General features: G+C 37.3%; 1 protein-coding gene across 1 annotated transcript; it reads left to right on the forward strand.

Moving 5' to 3' along the window:
* Positions 1–1,221: 1,221 nt before the first annotated feature.
* Positions 1,222–12,545, forward strand: nadsyn1 (NAD synthetase 1). The gene is made up of 21 exons (XM_041217981.1): positions 1,222–1,462; positions 2,197–2,257; positions 2,593–2,709; positions 2,804–2,857; positions 3,115–3,204; positions 3,334–3,385; positions 3,656–3,744; positions 4,297–4,414; positions 5,250–5,381; positions 5,827–5,889; positions 6,911–7,035; positions 7,264–7,312; positions 7,670–7,772; positions 8,478–8,646; positions 9,099–9,234; positions 9,508–9,614; positions 10,119–10,250; positions 10,881–10,950; positions 11,487–11,615; positions 11,771–11,947; positions 12,081–12,545. The coding sequence occupies exons 1-21, from the start codon at positions 1,378–1,380 to the stop codon at positions 12,132–12,134; spliced, it is 2,112 nt and encodes a 703-aa protein (XP_041073915.1). The 5' UTR covers positions 1,222–1,377; the 3' UTR covers positions 12,135–12,545.
* The last annotated feature ends 3,942 nt before the right edge of the window (positions 12,546–16,487 follow it).

Raw genomic sequence — 16,487 nt, forward strand, 5'->3', positions numbered from 1 at the left:
CAGTGGCACTGCTGCCTGCCCCCTGCAGACTCTCCCCTCTGTTCCACTTGACTCTTAATCTTCCAATTATCTTCAGCTCTCATCCACTTCACCCTCCCCACCCCCTCAAAACAACCTGCCTGGCCTTTTCTGAGCAGCTTCGCTTCCCTGTGGATTTACATTTGCTGATTGTCAGCAGGGACTCCCCTGGGTTTCAGTGGATCTGCTTTGTCTCTCAATGAGCAAAGAGAAGTTTTAGATAACGATAAGATTCCCATTGTATAGCACTGGGGTTTTAATCCAGACCAGACTTTACCAACAGGGAATCTCATAGTAAAACTGAAACTGCAATACAAAATCTATCTTCTTTTAATCTGAGCCTTGCACAAGTTTTAAAATGAATAGGATGGAATATGGTGTACTGTTATATTTCATGCAGTAATATCTTGGTACAGATGTTTGTTTTACTTAGTATTTTTTATTTTTTTTTTTTGTACAGTACTTTGCACCTGAAGATGTCACGACACCTTCAAGAGGAAGAAATGAAGTGATTTAGGAACCCGGATTGAGATTGACACTGAAGCAAAAATATATTACCGATATGCTGTACTCAGCTCTACTGCGCAAAGGATTATGCAATACCAGAGTTAAATAAAGGAGGTGTGTGTGTGTGTATCAATTACATTATGTCATCATTCACCAGGTTGATATATTTTTTACGTAGATCTTGGGCAACAGTGAAACAGAACAGCCCTTCTTCTGTTGGGTTATATAATGGCCAACAAGCTCAATTGAAACTTATTGTCGCCACCTACTGTTCAGATTTGGCTATTAAAACTGCTGTTAACACTTAACGTTTTAAAATGTTACATATTCTTGAACCTTCCGGTTTTCCTAATATATTTTTTTCAATGCATCTAATAATACCGTTTTCTATTTTTCTTCCATCACCTATGCCATTTTTTGGAAATATTGCAATCCCTTTATTCTTTCCCTATATCTTCATTAACTTCCCTATATCGAACACATACGACCATCAAATGCTTCACTGTTTCCTTTACACTACATTCCACACATAACCCATTCTCATGCGCTCCAATTCTATATCGGTGTTCCTTTAATACTGAATGCCCTATAAGTTTCTCAATAATTCTATAATGTTAAAGCAGCCCTTGTAGCGTGGACATCTCTTCACATCCCACGCTCCTCTGCGCGCCGCATGATGACGCAGGCAAGGCAGAGTTCAGTATGTGTTGTTTTTTGGCTCAAGACAAGACAGTACAGTGAATGCGGCTTTACTTACTGCAGAGTACAGTAGCTCCAAGTACTGTTACACTACCAATTAAAAATTTACGGAACAGACGCTTATTATAAAGAATTGTGTAACAATCAGAAAGAATGGGTCGAAAAGTTACCTTAGCTACATGTTCCCTTAATCAGTGGGTTTTAGACTTTGAAGGGAATTTGGAAAGAATTTTGAAAAGTAAGTAAAATAACTTTATAAAATGTTTTCATTGGCTAAATTAAACGCCGTGGTCGACTGAACATGATCACCTGACCGTGCATTAAGAATTGTTTTGTATGCACGTCTTGGGGCACCTGTTAAGATGAAAACGCATCTGGGTCAACAGGTCTTAATATCACCAGTGAAATGGCTTTTATTTATTTGTTTACAGGCTGAAAGAGTTGACTTCGTGTTAAAGGCAGAGCAGATTTTAGTTATTCATCTGATTGAATCGATCTGTTGCTTTTTGTGTATTTGAGGAGCTGTCACATGTCAAACCCAAATACCTTGTTTCCTGTATAATGTATTTTGACAACGCCCGTGGAGAACTCTAATAGACTGTAAGATTGTTGGTGTGTTTGTGAAGAGGGTCTTTGTATCAACTATGTTCTGTGAAACAGGGCTGGTAAACAATTGGAACAGTTAATACTGTACTGGTATAGTGTCCCTACCTGACATAATTTATTTTGCTTTGCTCCCAGTCTCATTGCAGTTGCGTAAGTTACTTTCCTGGCGGCAAAATGTTATTGGATCTTGCACTCTTTTATGTTCAATTTAACTGTACTGTAAATACAAAACAGCAAGCTGAATCTTACAGTAATTCCCAGACTGTGATCTTGGTCTATGGCATGTCCATCAGAACCCAAGTTCATGGTCTTTCTGTGCAACTGCCAGAGTCCTCCCATTGATTCTTCTGTTTTATCAATGTACAGGCATTGAAATAGGCAAATCTAAAGGAGCGAGATACAGACTGGGTCCTGAACTGGAAATAAGGTTAGTGGATGAAGGGTTGGTGTTTTAATAAACAGGTGTGTCAACTTTTATCCTGTGCTACTGTAGCACGCCATCGATGTACCTGGGTTGAATCTAATCATTCAGTTTCTCTTTAGGGCTGTGTGTTATTGTTTAATTAGGAATGCTTGTAACCAATCATAAAAGCCACCACAAAAATATCTCTTTTTATATAAACTATATAGTATTATTGCAACATGTATTTAATGGTATGTGGAAAAGACTGAAGCAATTTATGCAAAATTACCCAAACATTTAACTGCCCCTAGTCCTGTCACTTACTGTATCTGTCTGTCCCTCTTGTTTTTTCCCTTCAGTGGTTTTGGTTGTATGGATCACTTCTATGAGTGTGACACTCTGCTCCACTGTTTCCAAGTCCTGGAGAAGCTGCTGGTTTCCCCCATCTGCCAGGACATCATATGTGACGTGGGGATGTGAGTGACCTTGACACAAACAATGGCACATCACTCGTTTTTCTTTCTGTTAGTAGGTCTTGTCTGTGACACCTGTTGCTTTCTTTTTTTCTAGGCCTGTGATGCATCGTAATGTTCGCTATAACTGCAGAGTCATATTTCTAAACAAGTAAGCATTTTATTTCAAGAAACTATAATAATATGACAATAGTTTATGAAAGTAATACGTTTTAAATGCAATGTCCAAATGTGATGTGTTTTAGACATTTTCAGAGGAATGTACAACATTCTGCATAACTATTGAACACACCATAGTGCTGAATTTCCAAATACTAAAGGAAACTAAAATTCAGTAAGAAATGTTTCGACTGGAAGTCTTTTTAAATCTCTTCAATTGTCAAACTTTGTTCTCTATTAATTTTTTAGAAAAATCCTCTTGATTCGCCCCAAAATGATTCTAGCAAACGCTGGAAACTACAGGGAATTCCGCTGGTTTTCACCATGGAACAAGCCAAGGTGAGAGAGTAGAGTATTCAGTGTTTCTCTTGCCCATCAGGCTTTGAGTTTTCTAGCAGACACTTCCAGTAGGTTACTGTTTAGTACCCATAAAACGAACAGTCCATTATAACATGTCTTCATTTGTAGGAAAGTGGAGGAGTATTTTCTTCCAAGAATGATACAGGAGGTGACTGGGCAGGTAAGACAATGGCTCTTGGGGGCACTGTATTCTAGAACTTGAGGGAAACTGGTAATTTGAATAATGATTGTATCTTATTGTTGACCTGATCTTTCCTGATCAGAGCATACCTTAGTCACACATGGCTACATAACCACGGAAGCGAAGACTAAAATTAATTGAAATAAACGCTGCTCTGCATTTGTACATTTGTTGTTTAAGTTTCATACACTTGCAGGTTTCCTCGATGTATTTTACCAGCGAAAAAAGTTTAATTTATTTTGCTTCAAGGAAACTGTCCTGTTTGGAGATGCCGTTCTGTCAACCAAGGATACATGTGTGGGAAGTGAAATGTGTGCAGAGCTCTGGGCTCCAAACAGGTAGAAACAAAGGTGGTTTTCTTATAGCTTTATTAAAAAACAAACAAAAAAGTTTCCCCCGTTGTATACTGATATGTGGTTCTTGTCTGATCGGTTTTCTTTTTAATTGATTCATAAAAGCATTCAGTTAACCAGGAAAGTGTCTTTTAAAGCTTTTGTTTGGAACTGTACCTTGAGTAAGCTGAAGACTGTAGATCTGTATCGGCTTTAATCAAATGAAACTGAAAAGGTGTTTTGAGAGAGCTACTACAGTTGTCTACAAAAGGGCCAATAACATGCCATCTTTAAATGACAGGAACTTGTGACTTCCATAAAGAACACATCTAAGCATAAAGAGAAGTTGATTCTAATTTCTGATAAATCCATCAATGGTTTTTGATAGCAAGAGTGAAATTTAAAGGTTAGTATTATGATGTCATCCCCCTGAATATATGGGATTGCACAGTCCTAGTTGAAATCAATTGGTGTCAATACAGAGCCCTCTATTGGTAAAGTGTGATACTGCATATGCATGTTAAAGCTTCTTGTTTGTATGTCTCGTTTTCTTTACAGCCCCCATATTGACATGGGCCTTGATGGAGTGGAAATATTCACAAATTCCTCAGGAAGCCATCATGAGATCAGGAAAGCTCATAGCAGAGTGGGCCTTGTGAAGTCAGCCACTGCAAAGGTCAAGTAGGGAGATATGCTGTCTCAGTCATATAGTGACACAGCACTTCTAAAGCTCAGCAAGATTCTTGAGACGATCATGGTTTCACACCTGCTCCACAAGGTGTCAGGCTTTGTTTTTTAAAGACTCAGAACTGTTGAGTGTCAGATTTAACAGGTCCTTTCCTTAAACTTATGTAGCCTTTAGGTACCAGTAGAACTGTAGTGGTAAATGTAACAATTGGCTTAATTTGTAAAGAAAATTCTCTAGGTTGCATCTTTTAGAACTTTTGGTACATTTGGTAAATGTATTTCTGTGTGAAGTTTACAGGAATGTACCCATTCCTTTGTTTATTATTATTATTATTATTATTATTATTATTATTATTATTATTATTATTATTATTATTTGTTTAGCAGACAGGGTGGCACGGTGGTGCGGTGGTTAGCGCCGCTGCCTTACAGCTCCAGGGTTCTAGTGTTGATTCCAGCCTCAGGGGTCTGTCTGTGTTCACCTGGGTTTTCTCCCTTAGTTTTCCCACAGTGGATTGGCTTCCTGTCCAGGGTGTAGTCCTGTCTTCGCCCCTATGTCTGCTGGGTTAGGCTCTGGCTCTCTATAGTATTAAGCAGTTACAGATAATGGATGGATGGATGGATTTCTTAGCAGACAACCTTACTCACTTTATATACAAACAATATATGTCAAGAATTACAGTACAATTAAGAGCAAGATACAAAATACTATGACTTCAGACATAAGTTGTCGTATTTACAGCCCACTATTCCAGACTGGTTAAATTGAAACTTTGTTCTTCTGACTCTAGCTTGCTGCTAACGCTGCTCTTGAAATCCCCTAGGCCGGCGGAATCTACTTGCTGGCCAATCAGAAAGGCTGTGATGGTGACCGTCTGTATTATGATGGCTGTGCGATGATAGCTGTGAATGGGAACATTGTAGCTCAGGGAGCCCAGTTCTCCATGGACGATGTGGTAAGGAACATGTTTAACTTTCTATTACAATGCGTTTAATTCTGAATTATCGCAGATTGTGATGAGGACTCTGGTTAGAACCTTGACCTGTAGTCTATCTATAGATATATATATATATATATATATAATATATATATATATATATATATATATATATCTATATTATAGGGATCACTTACTCAGCTATTTCAGTGACTGCAATCTACAGTAGTAGTGCCCACTGCTTAAGAAATATAACAACAGTTTTTTGTTTTGTTTTTGCTAGCTAGCTTCTAAAGCCCACGGTTGTGTGTGTTTGTGTCTGTCGATCTATTCTTTTGCCCAGATATGATACCACTTTTCACAGGATTAGTGACTAGTTACATAAATATTAAACTTCCCTAAAGGATTGTCAAAATTGCGCAAAGTATACACATATATTTTAATTGTTTTCCTCATATCTCAGGAGGTCCTGACTGCTACTTTAGACCTGGAAGACATCAGAGGCTATCGGGCAGAACTACCACTGGTACAGTCTTTTTTATTATTTTTACATTTATTCTTTTATCCCTGAAGAAACAGTGGTTGTTTGTAATGGCGTGTAACTTGTACAGGATGTCTACAAATAAGTTTGTGTTTGGAAAACATATAGATAACATTGTAAGGTTTTATATAAATTGTAATAATTTTACGTGTCCCTTTTAAATGGTAAAGAAGTGAGATATCATTGAAATTCTGTCTGTAAACATTGTGTGATTTTCCTGTGTTTAATGTAAGCGCTGAACTCTTAAAATCCAGCTGTCCCTAGCTGGATACATCAGCAGTTTGCAACCACCAGCCTTGTGATGCATGGGTATGGCGCTTTGCCATCTGTGAGAATTGAGCAAAACTCAATTATTATTGAGTTTTATTATTATTATTATTATTATTATTATTATTATTATTAATAATAATTTATTTTTTAGCAGATGCCCTTATCCCAGGAATATCATATAAAGTTGTTAAATGTAACTTCTTGTTATCTGGGTTTCTGCTCGCCGTGGTGAAGTGAAGAAGAAACACAGATGTTAACTGTTAATGTGCTTTGTCTCACACCATGCATCATGCTAGGGAAATAAGAGCAAATTTGGTAAGGAAATTATGTAAGCTAGCTGTATGTCTGTGCTGAATGACATAATCTTTTTGCTCAGAAAACGACATCTACACTGACACCAGCTCAGACATACCATCTCTGTACCAGGGCAGCTCAGAATACAGTCAGCTGACGCCTTGTGTATGCATCACATGTGATTTGCTTTGTTCATGAATAAACTCTGTTGATTGAAGACAGGCTTCTTATTTTTAAGAAGAAAAAAACCCTTAAAAACAGGTTGTAAATGTCTATTAACTTGTTGCTCCAGAAACAAATGTTTGTCCTATTAAAACACCTTCTATTTGTTCTACGTATCCCCCCCTCTGTAATTATAATCATGTGTGTACTCATAGAGCATCAGATTACACCTAGTGGTATGCTGACTTTGTCCTTACTCGCTTTGTATTATTTTACCCAGCAAAGCAGATCTGAGCCCTATTACAGAGTGAAGGTTGATTTTGCATTGTCTGCTCATGATGATGTCTTTGTGCCAACTTACGAGCCGATTCAGTGGAGATACCACACGCCTGAAGAGGAAATCAGGTAGGCAGAGACGCCCGCAGACTCCCCTTACACACAGTGTGTGCATAGTTCCAAATGGCTTTAAATCAACTCATTGCACCATCAATTAGTATGTACTAATTCATTTAAACACTAGCCATATATAAAATATTTTTTGAACTAAAATTATTTTTGTATTAAATAGCAAATAGCTCCTTTTTTAACCAAATGATATTTACCAGGGACACACGGCCTGTTTTCTTTTGTAAGTCTAGGGCCGGCATGTTGGCTTTGGGACTATCTGCGACGCAGTGGTCAGGTAATCCTGATTATATTGTTTTTCATATTCATAAAGTGAGGGTATTGCCACAAGTAACTATTACATTCTTTTCTGGACAGGTATAGGCACAGATGCACCACACAAGCAAACAAACAAAAACAAAAAAAAAAGCATTTTAGCATGTGTGATAGATTGGGAGAAATAAGCCATCATAAAGTGATGAATAATAATAAATATAAACAAAAAGAGTGAAGAAATATACATACTATAATGTAGTGTACAGATGTTTGATTCAATCATGTTGCATACCAAGCGTCACACTGCTGCAGTTATACATACAGTATGAATCTGACCAGGTTTTGACCAGAGAGCTGCTCAATGATTTTGTCCTTTCAGGCTGGCTTCTTACTGCCACTCAGTGGAGGGATTGACAGCTCAGCTACCGCCTGCATTGTGTACTCAATGTGCCTTCAAGTGTGCCTAGCTGTTAAAAATGGAAGTAAGTCTAGTTCGATTCATGTTTAAAATGATCCTAGCTTTTCTGTCAGTCTGTGCTGTGGTGGGATTCTTGAATGTGTTTTATTCATGTTTTCCGGGAGGGGAATTGCAGTTTAGAATCCAGTTTGGCTCATAAAGGAAAACATTCCTGGTCGGTTCATCAGCCTTAAAGGGGAGACTTTACTTTAAACCACATAACTGCCTGCCCTTATAAAGGGTTCCCATAGAACAAGCATAGCAAAGTGTAATAAAGTAGGGGTAAGCATTGTAAAGATTAGCAAGGCATGGCAAAGCATATTATTAAATATGGCAAATCCGGAAATTATGGTAATTGCATGGCAAAGCAATGGGAAAATATTGGTAAAACTGCAAAAATATTGTGCAAAAATACCACGGTAGGGTTGAACAGAATGGCATGAAAGCAGAACTACAATACTCCTAAAATATATCATATTAGCGAATGAGCTATCATGTTACGCATTTATAAACAATTTATATGTTTTCCTTTGGATGAATCAAAGAGATTTGGTTTGCAAAGCAGCTTGATACCCCAGAGCTCCTGCTTGTTTACAGTCTGCCTCAGTAGCTCCCTCTGCGGGATTGGAATTGAGAAGCAGAGGCTTCCCTGATGTTGAGTGTTTAAGGGGGCAAAAAAGTGCTTGGTTCAGGTTGGCGTGGGTGTGAGCAAAGCTGTGCATTGCTTTAGATTCTCAGGTGTTGGAGGATGTGCGGCGGGTAGTGTGTGACATCACCTACACCCCGCAGGAACCCACGGAACTGTGCGGTCGGATTTTCACCACCTGCTACATGGCCAGTGAGAACTCCTCCCAGGACACCTGCAACCGAGCCAAGGAGCTGGCAAAACAGATTGGCAGGTGAAGAAACCTGTTGAACCATTCACAGAGCACAGATCATTTTTATTATTATTTATTGATTTTCTAAACAGAATCATAAATACATCTGTATGTATACATTTACAAAACCGTTCATGTATCACATACAAGCAAAGGAAATAATAATAATTGACCATGTTATTAGAAGATAATTTTGAAAGGCCAAATTTACTGAACCTTTGTTCTCGTGAATTTTGTTTAAATCATTTTTTTTTTATTGAATTTTCATTAATATAGAACAATAACAATCATTAACATGAAAGAACACGTGTTTTTAGTAATAACAGAAAATAAGGCCTTTTGAACCAACTAAAAAAATGTAATTATTTTTACACCCTCTGTTGAGAAAAAGAAAAACATTAGGCAGAAAACGGGCCGAAGTGCTTCTGTATTCTGTTAATGTTGTATGCATTGCTGCTTTTGTATTTCCACAGCTACCATATAAACCTCAGCATTGATATGGCAGTGAAGGCCATGGTTGGAATCTTCTCCATGGCAACCGGGAAGTGGCCACAATTCCGAGTGAATGGGGGAAGCAGCAGAGAGAACCTGGCTCTTCAGAATGTGCAGGTATCACACAGTCAAAACAACACCTTATGTGATTTGAGTCAGGCATACATTAAAAAAAAAAAAAAAAAAAAAAAAAAAAATATATATATATATATATATATATATATATATATGCACAGCATAGTTAAGAGAATCAAAAGTTTTCTCTTTTTTAATGCCATATGTTTCTTGTCACCCCCCCCCCTTACCCTAATTGTTAGAAGGCAACATTCAATAAAATGTTTATGAACAACACTGTGCTCTGTTTTTGGTGGTTCTGACCTGTCTCTATAGGCTCGAATAAGGATGCTCCTGGCTTATCTTTTTGCTCAGCTCAGCCTGTGGGCTCGGAACAGACCAGGAGGTCTGCTGGTTTTGGGATCAGCGAATGTGGATGAGAGGTAGGGGAACAGGGTGGGACATTTTAAAGGCTACATGTTTATTATCGCAGCCACATGCAGAACCCCTGTAGTTTTCTTCTCTTATATGGTAAGTGTCCATGGTAAAATGGCAGTGCATGTAACCAAGTGCCAGTACAGTTGACATTGTATGTTGAGGTACATGTGAAAAGCAGTATGGATTAGTCAATGTGTCTGTTCATCAACTGTCTAGTATGTCTAGTAAAACCGTCCAATCTCTTTAAAATATAGGCTGTTGTTAACCTACAAATTATGCAGTACAGTTAATTTCGCTGCTATTCAGACTGTAGGGCATTTACAATACGATGAATATCCTCACATGAAATAAAAGGGTCAGGTATGACTCGGACTGTACTTTTCTACTTTTTTTTTTTTTTGTAAATAAGTAAATAGTGGATATACAATACAAAATGCTACACAGTTTACATAGTGGTAAATATTTGCATCATACTGTTTTTTTTTCTTTTCTGATCTGGTTTATTATAGCCTGAGAGGGTATATGACCAAGTATGACTGCTCCAGTGCAGATATCAATCCGATAGGTGGATTCAGCAAATCAGACCTCAGGAGCTTTATCCAGTACTGCATTGAGAACTTCAATCTCACTGCACTGCGCAGGTAAGGGCTTGAAAGCACGGTGAGGGCCTGAGCGATAGGTCTGTAAACAATCACATCAAGGTTCAATTTGAAACGTCCAAGCACAGGGTGATGTTGTTTCTATAACCACAAAGCACTAGCACAAAGTCAAATCTACACTTAAGTGTGAATTACTTCCTCTGAGAGTTATGTTCTCTAGTAGAAGGAACCTTTTTTTTTTTTTTTTTTTTTTTTAGCCTTTCATCACATTCTCTGTATAAGCGTAATGATTTATTTAACTAATTGGCTGATTTGATTAATTGAGTGTTTGGTTATATGGAATATGTAGTCATCTTCAACTTTATTATATTGATATTTTCACTGTGTGCTAATTCCACACAACACAATCTAATCATGGATCATTTTGAGCTACTTGAACTTTGACCGAAGAATAACATCAAAAGTTGCCATAAAATATCAAATAAAAAGTTGCCTGAAAGTTATCTGCTGGCCATTTCAAAAAAACATTTTGAGCACCATAAAAACAAAATGGTTTCTGTAGCAAACTTATAGCACCCTGGAGACCCAAAAATACAACGTCCTTGCCGTGGAGATTTTGGTCCTTTTTGGTATAGCTTTATTTTTAATATGATCCTTTTTTTTTTTTTACAGTACTATGTCTGCTCCACCCACAGCGGAACTTGAGCCCTTGTCAGAGGGACAGATCCAGCAGACAGATGAGGTATCGCAGCTGGATTATTTTCAGTGGAAAATAAAGGGGTTATTTGTCAGCTAGCGACTCACTCGGGCAGATTCAGTCCTCACACCCAGCAGCACTTTGTGATCCATGTTATTTGCCTGTTTTTTTTTTTTTTTTTTTTTTACTGCATTAGTCATTTAGCCTTAGCATTAGCAGATATGTCAGAAACGTATATGCTCTTCATCCAAATGACTAACTATATGCAGCGCTTTCGTAAATTCTTATTGAATGTTGCCAATGAACAGGGAAAATAATGCAGGTGTAGAAACACATTGACCAAAATGCACATGAGCAATTCCTGTTGGCAAGTTTCTTGTTGAGTGTGTCAAGAGAGATTCTAGTTGTTTTGTAGTTAGCTAGTGACTTAACTTATTTCATTGGCTACTCTAGTGCTCTAAACACAAGAGAGGGTGGGGAGTGTATGCATTGACTTCAGTCAGAAAACTAACCAAACTTTCCAGTGGGAGCGGGAGAAGCCGTTCTTTCCGTGACTCAGTAACCTTTGTCTTTCTCAATAGGCTGACATGGGGATGACCTACTCTGAGCTTTCTGTGTATGGCAAACTCAGGAAGATAGCAAAGTGTGGCCCGTACAGCATGTTCTGTAAACTTATTCACACCTGGCGGGGGATCTGTTCTCCGGGACAGGTAAGTCACTAGATCCCGTATATATCAATATAAACCCCAAGGTACCTTGTACATTAGAAAGTAAGAAATAAAAATGGCTCAGAAATCCATAAAGGGTTTGGCATACCTAACTTCTTTTTTTTTAATTAATAGTATCTTTTTGTTTTGTGTTCCAGGTGGCAGAAAAAGTGAAGCATTTCTTTCAGACGTATTCAATCAACAGGCACAAAATGACTACCCTGACCCCCGCTTACCACGCTGAGAGCTATAGCCCTGATGACAATCGGTTTGATATGCGACCCTTTCTCTACAACACTGCCTGGCCCTGGCAATTCAGATGTATCGATAACCAGGTAAAAACATCATTGCACATAAGCAGTATATCTGTTGTTCTTTGAGAAAGTTGAAACGTCTTCGTTATCTCCAGAAACATGTCATGTCCATAATCTGTACCGTTTACATCCTCTTTTTTTTTTTTTTTTGCAGGTATCCAAGATGGAAAATGAAAACGAGACTCAATTTCTTAATGCCTTGGACTGAACCATGCTATCTTTGCTGATACGTTCCGTTGTTCATGCAGTAACATACACCAAACTTGAAGTCATTGTACCAAACTTTGTATGTAATTTATCCAAACAGACATTTATTACAATCTCATGTCAGTGTCTCCTGAGTGTCTCCTGTTTCCTTCTGTTTTCCATGCTCTACTGTTGTACAAACCTTAATAACAAGACTCACATATGCAGTATGTTTTTTTTTTTTTTAACCTATGTTCATCTATATAATCCTTTTTAATCAGGAAAGTGATCAAATGGGAAATTATCAAATAGGAAATAATGATCTGTGTCTATTACTAAGAGCACTCCCTTGTCCTGTTGCTGTTTAATTATTTGCCTCTAGCACAGTATTTAAAAATGTATACTTATGTTGAACTCTATATGCAAAGCATTACGCTACTACGGCAAGCGGGGGATGACTACGTTGAGATGCACAAATGTATACATATATATGTATATATATGAGATAGATAGATATATATAGATATAGATAGATATACTATATATATAATAATATATATATATATATAGTATAATCTATATATATATATATATAATATATATATAATAATATATATCTATATATCTTATTAAGTTCTAGATAGATCTAAATCTTGAGTTATCTTAACCCACCGAGCCAGCAATACAGGACTTATCCTATTGTAGTTTGATAGAATAGATAGGGATTTATTGATTAAAAGTGCAAAAATGTGAAAAATAAAATAAAAGAAGTTGCGTCCTTATCTGTTTTGTTCTATACCTATGTTACAAACAACATTATCAATAATATGTAGAAAAAAGAAAAGAAAATGCAGCACTGTGTCCCTCAGCTTTTTCCACTAAAATATAATTTGTTGCAGTTGTTATATAGGTAGTTTAAGCTGTATGTATGATAGCAAGGATCTTTGCCACTAAAACCTGCTTCCACTTCATGTAAGTCATCATGGGTAAGGGCGTCTTCTAAGAAATAAATAATAATAACAATGTGAAAACTTGAAAGCAATGCTATAATTCCAGCACTAGGAGGTTATACAGTACCTCTTCAATAGGTACTATGAATAGCATAGTAATATGAAATAGCATAGTAGATCACCAGGACTTACATTTACAGTGTGTGTGTGTGTAACAGGTGGACATACAGGTGTCTTCACAATGTGTTACTAATACTGCGTATTTACGTAGTACTTAGTAAATACTCACACATAATTACAATGTATAACACATTTGTATATATATTATATATATATTATATATATATATTATATATATATATATTATATATATATATATATGCTATAAAACGATGAACTTAAATTGTCAAATTCGTGATTTTCACAGCATTTTTAAGGAGTTCCATGTCACAGTACAATATGCTTAGGCACTTGCTGTAATGCAAAATTACATGGATTGAATTTGTCTGCCCGGTTTATATCGTCGTGTCTTTCCTCCCAGTAGTGACAGAACAGTTTGCACAAAAAAAAAAAAAAAAAAAACACCTCACATTAGCTATTATTCTAATTAAAGGGTATTAAATTAAAGTACCGGATGCTCGTAAAATAACGGAAGAATAAAACAAAAATAAACAGACTACAAAAAACTTTTTTTTGTTAGGTTTAAAAAACCCTAGGCAGCTGAACCTCGCATGTGTGAATATTCTATCTTCAGCAATGTTATAACCACCCCACGCCTTCCTTACTCAATGACGCTGCGGAATTTAACGTGTAAAACAGTACAGCGCGGTGTTTCGCTGGCTATCAATACTTTGGATACAGTAGTTCAGTACCAAAACTTTTTAAGCTCCCAAACTCAAAAGTAAGAGACCTCGTACTGTTTTTCTTTTTTTTTTTTTTTTTGTTTATTCCCCTCTCCTCTACAGATGCATCTAATTTATGCAAAAAATGCGGTTGCAATCAACTTTTACGATTAAGAAGCACCGAGACTTGTTCAGAACATGGACATGGTTTAATGACTAAATGTTAAGTACCTGGAGCAAAAAGAACGCTTGGTCTAACCTAGCTCTACGTATTGAACAGCAACGTTTGTGAATGGAGACGGATCCCCTTCTCGCATCATCACCGCAGAAAAATGCATCAGCATGCCGCGGGCTAGCAGTAGATACCTGGTCATGTTCAAACCTTGACAGTGGTTGCTATGGGGGGACGCCGAGGTCTAGGATGTTTTCGCAATCGGCAGCACACACCATGATACAGGAAGGTAAGAAGTATGTTAGCTGTGCTATGCGCCACTATCGATTTACACAGTCTGACATAGACACATATAAAGCGCTGATAAACAGTATTCCCTTAAGCGTATCACAGAAAAGTTCATTCAGCGCTCGTCTGAGCTTGAGGTGAGCGGTTAAGGTCCAGCAAAAATGTTGCGTCGGCGCTACTTATACATAAAACAAAAAACTAAACTACAAAAAAACAAAGCGTGCCTTTTAATTATTTAGCCTCAAGCCATTTTGATTTATGTTTAAAAATAAATATTTAAGTAAAATAAAACATGCATATACCTGGAGCGGTGCACTGTCCAACAAAACACAAGAGGAATTAACACATTATCCATCAGGTCATGGAGAGATCTCTATTTTAGACCCACTTTTAGTGTCAGGGTTGTACGTAGTTTTCTGTTTATCAAAATAGGCAAATGTATTGGACACTTTACTCTTTACTCCCACTGAACACATGCTCCTGTAAACATATGGTATATGGTTGCCTGTGTTCAGCATGCACGCATCATTGGTAATCTTGTCAGATCATCGTTTTTTTTTTTTTTTGCCGATACCACCATGTAAAATAATTCAACATCCGGGGGATTTGGTACCTGCAACAGGATCGGTCAAGATTTTTAATGTGATCATAGAACTGTTTACATTCAGGTGTATTTTAGAGTTTTTTAACCTTTCTTAGCTTATAGTGTCTCTCCTTAAAGTGTGCTCTATTAGAACCATGTGATCCACAGCTTAACACAGGAGAGGTGTTGTTGTGTTTCACATGCCTTCCATTATCAGATTTTGCACAAATGACGTTATTGCATTTCTTTCTTAATTCAAGTAGAAACTGCATATTTTCATTCCACATTTTTTCTTAGAATGTTTTATTATGCGTCTCTTGGAAGATAAATGCATTCTGTTTTATTTCGAACTTTCAGATCCTCTGTATAGTAAATAAAATCTGTGCCGCACTGTAGCTGGGAAGTGTGGCTTGATTACATTTTTTGTATCTACTATACCTGATAATGTCACTACCATAACCAAGAACTGTTTTTTTGGCAGATGATGGAGACCTCTATATGCAGCAAGCTATTGTGTTCATTGAAGATGCTGTACAGGTATGCTACTCGGTGAATGATGTTTTGGTGTTTCATGACTAGTATGATCTGTACAAAGAATACCCAACCAAAGTAGTTACTATGATCTGATTACATTATTCAGTAACTTGTAACTGGAGTGGTTCCTTGCTCAGAGAGGTAACTAATTGTGGTAACACATAACTTTTTATTTGAAAAAAAAAAATGAAGTAGTTACTAGGTCCATTTTATAAAAAGAACTATGGCTAATGCCTACCATGGGAACCAGAAAGCTCTTCAACAGTGCAAGTCAAACTTTATGTGCCGCATAAACCGAAACATCTTGCTACAAAATGGCATCAGAGGAGGGAATGAGTGGGTTCGATAGCTGGATCTTCAAAGAGTTCTTCAAAGTGCAGCCTGACCAAACCAACATTATATACAAGTAACTGTAACTGTAATAGATGACCTTTTAAAGTAACTTCCCCCAACACTGACCCCGAAAGCCCCCTAGCCCACACTGTTTAATGTTTTACTGTTAGTACTGTTTTATTTATTTAAAAATATTGTCTTTGCCTTTCACTTGCTTCAAGATAGGCTTCTTATGAGTAATTCCAGTGTTTCAAACATGACAAGTGTTTTGAACAGCCATTTACCCTTAATAACCTTTCCAAGGTATTTTTCATTCTTCATTTGTGTTTAGCACTTCCCTTTCATAAGATGCAGGTAGGAATTCAAGCTGTACAATTGTGCAGCAATGGCACGGCTTCTGCTACTTGCATGTGCTTATAATTAATAAATGCTCAGTAAGTAGGGCTTAAACATTTTCAGTTTCTAAAATGGTAATATTCCTGCACTCTGCCCTGCCTTGGGTATGACTGCCATGTACAGAAGTACTGAAATGATCAGGTGCCATTAATTTAGCACTCAGGCTGTTGCTTAAGCTGCTCTGAACTGACTAGAATTATTACAGGAGTCACACAACCTGCAGTCAGTCTCACTTCAGTATGTAGGTCATCAGTTAATTGCTTAAGTAAATCAGGAA

Source organism: Polyodon spathula, chromosome 19 (assembly GCF_017654505.1).
Source record: "Polyodon spathula isolate WHYD16114869_AA chromosome 19, ASM1765450v1, whole genome shotgun sequence".
Taxonomy (NCBI): Eukaryota; Metazoa; Chordata; class Actinopteri; order Acipenseriformes; family Polyodontidae; genus Polyodon; species Polyodon spathula.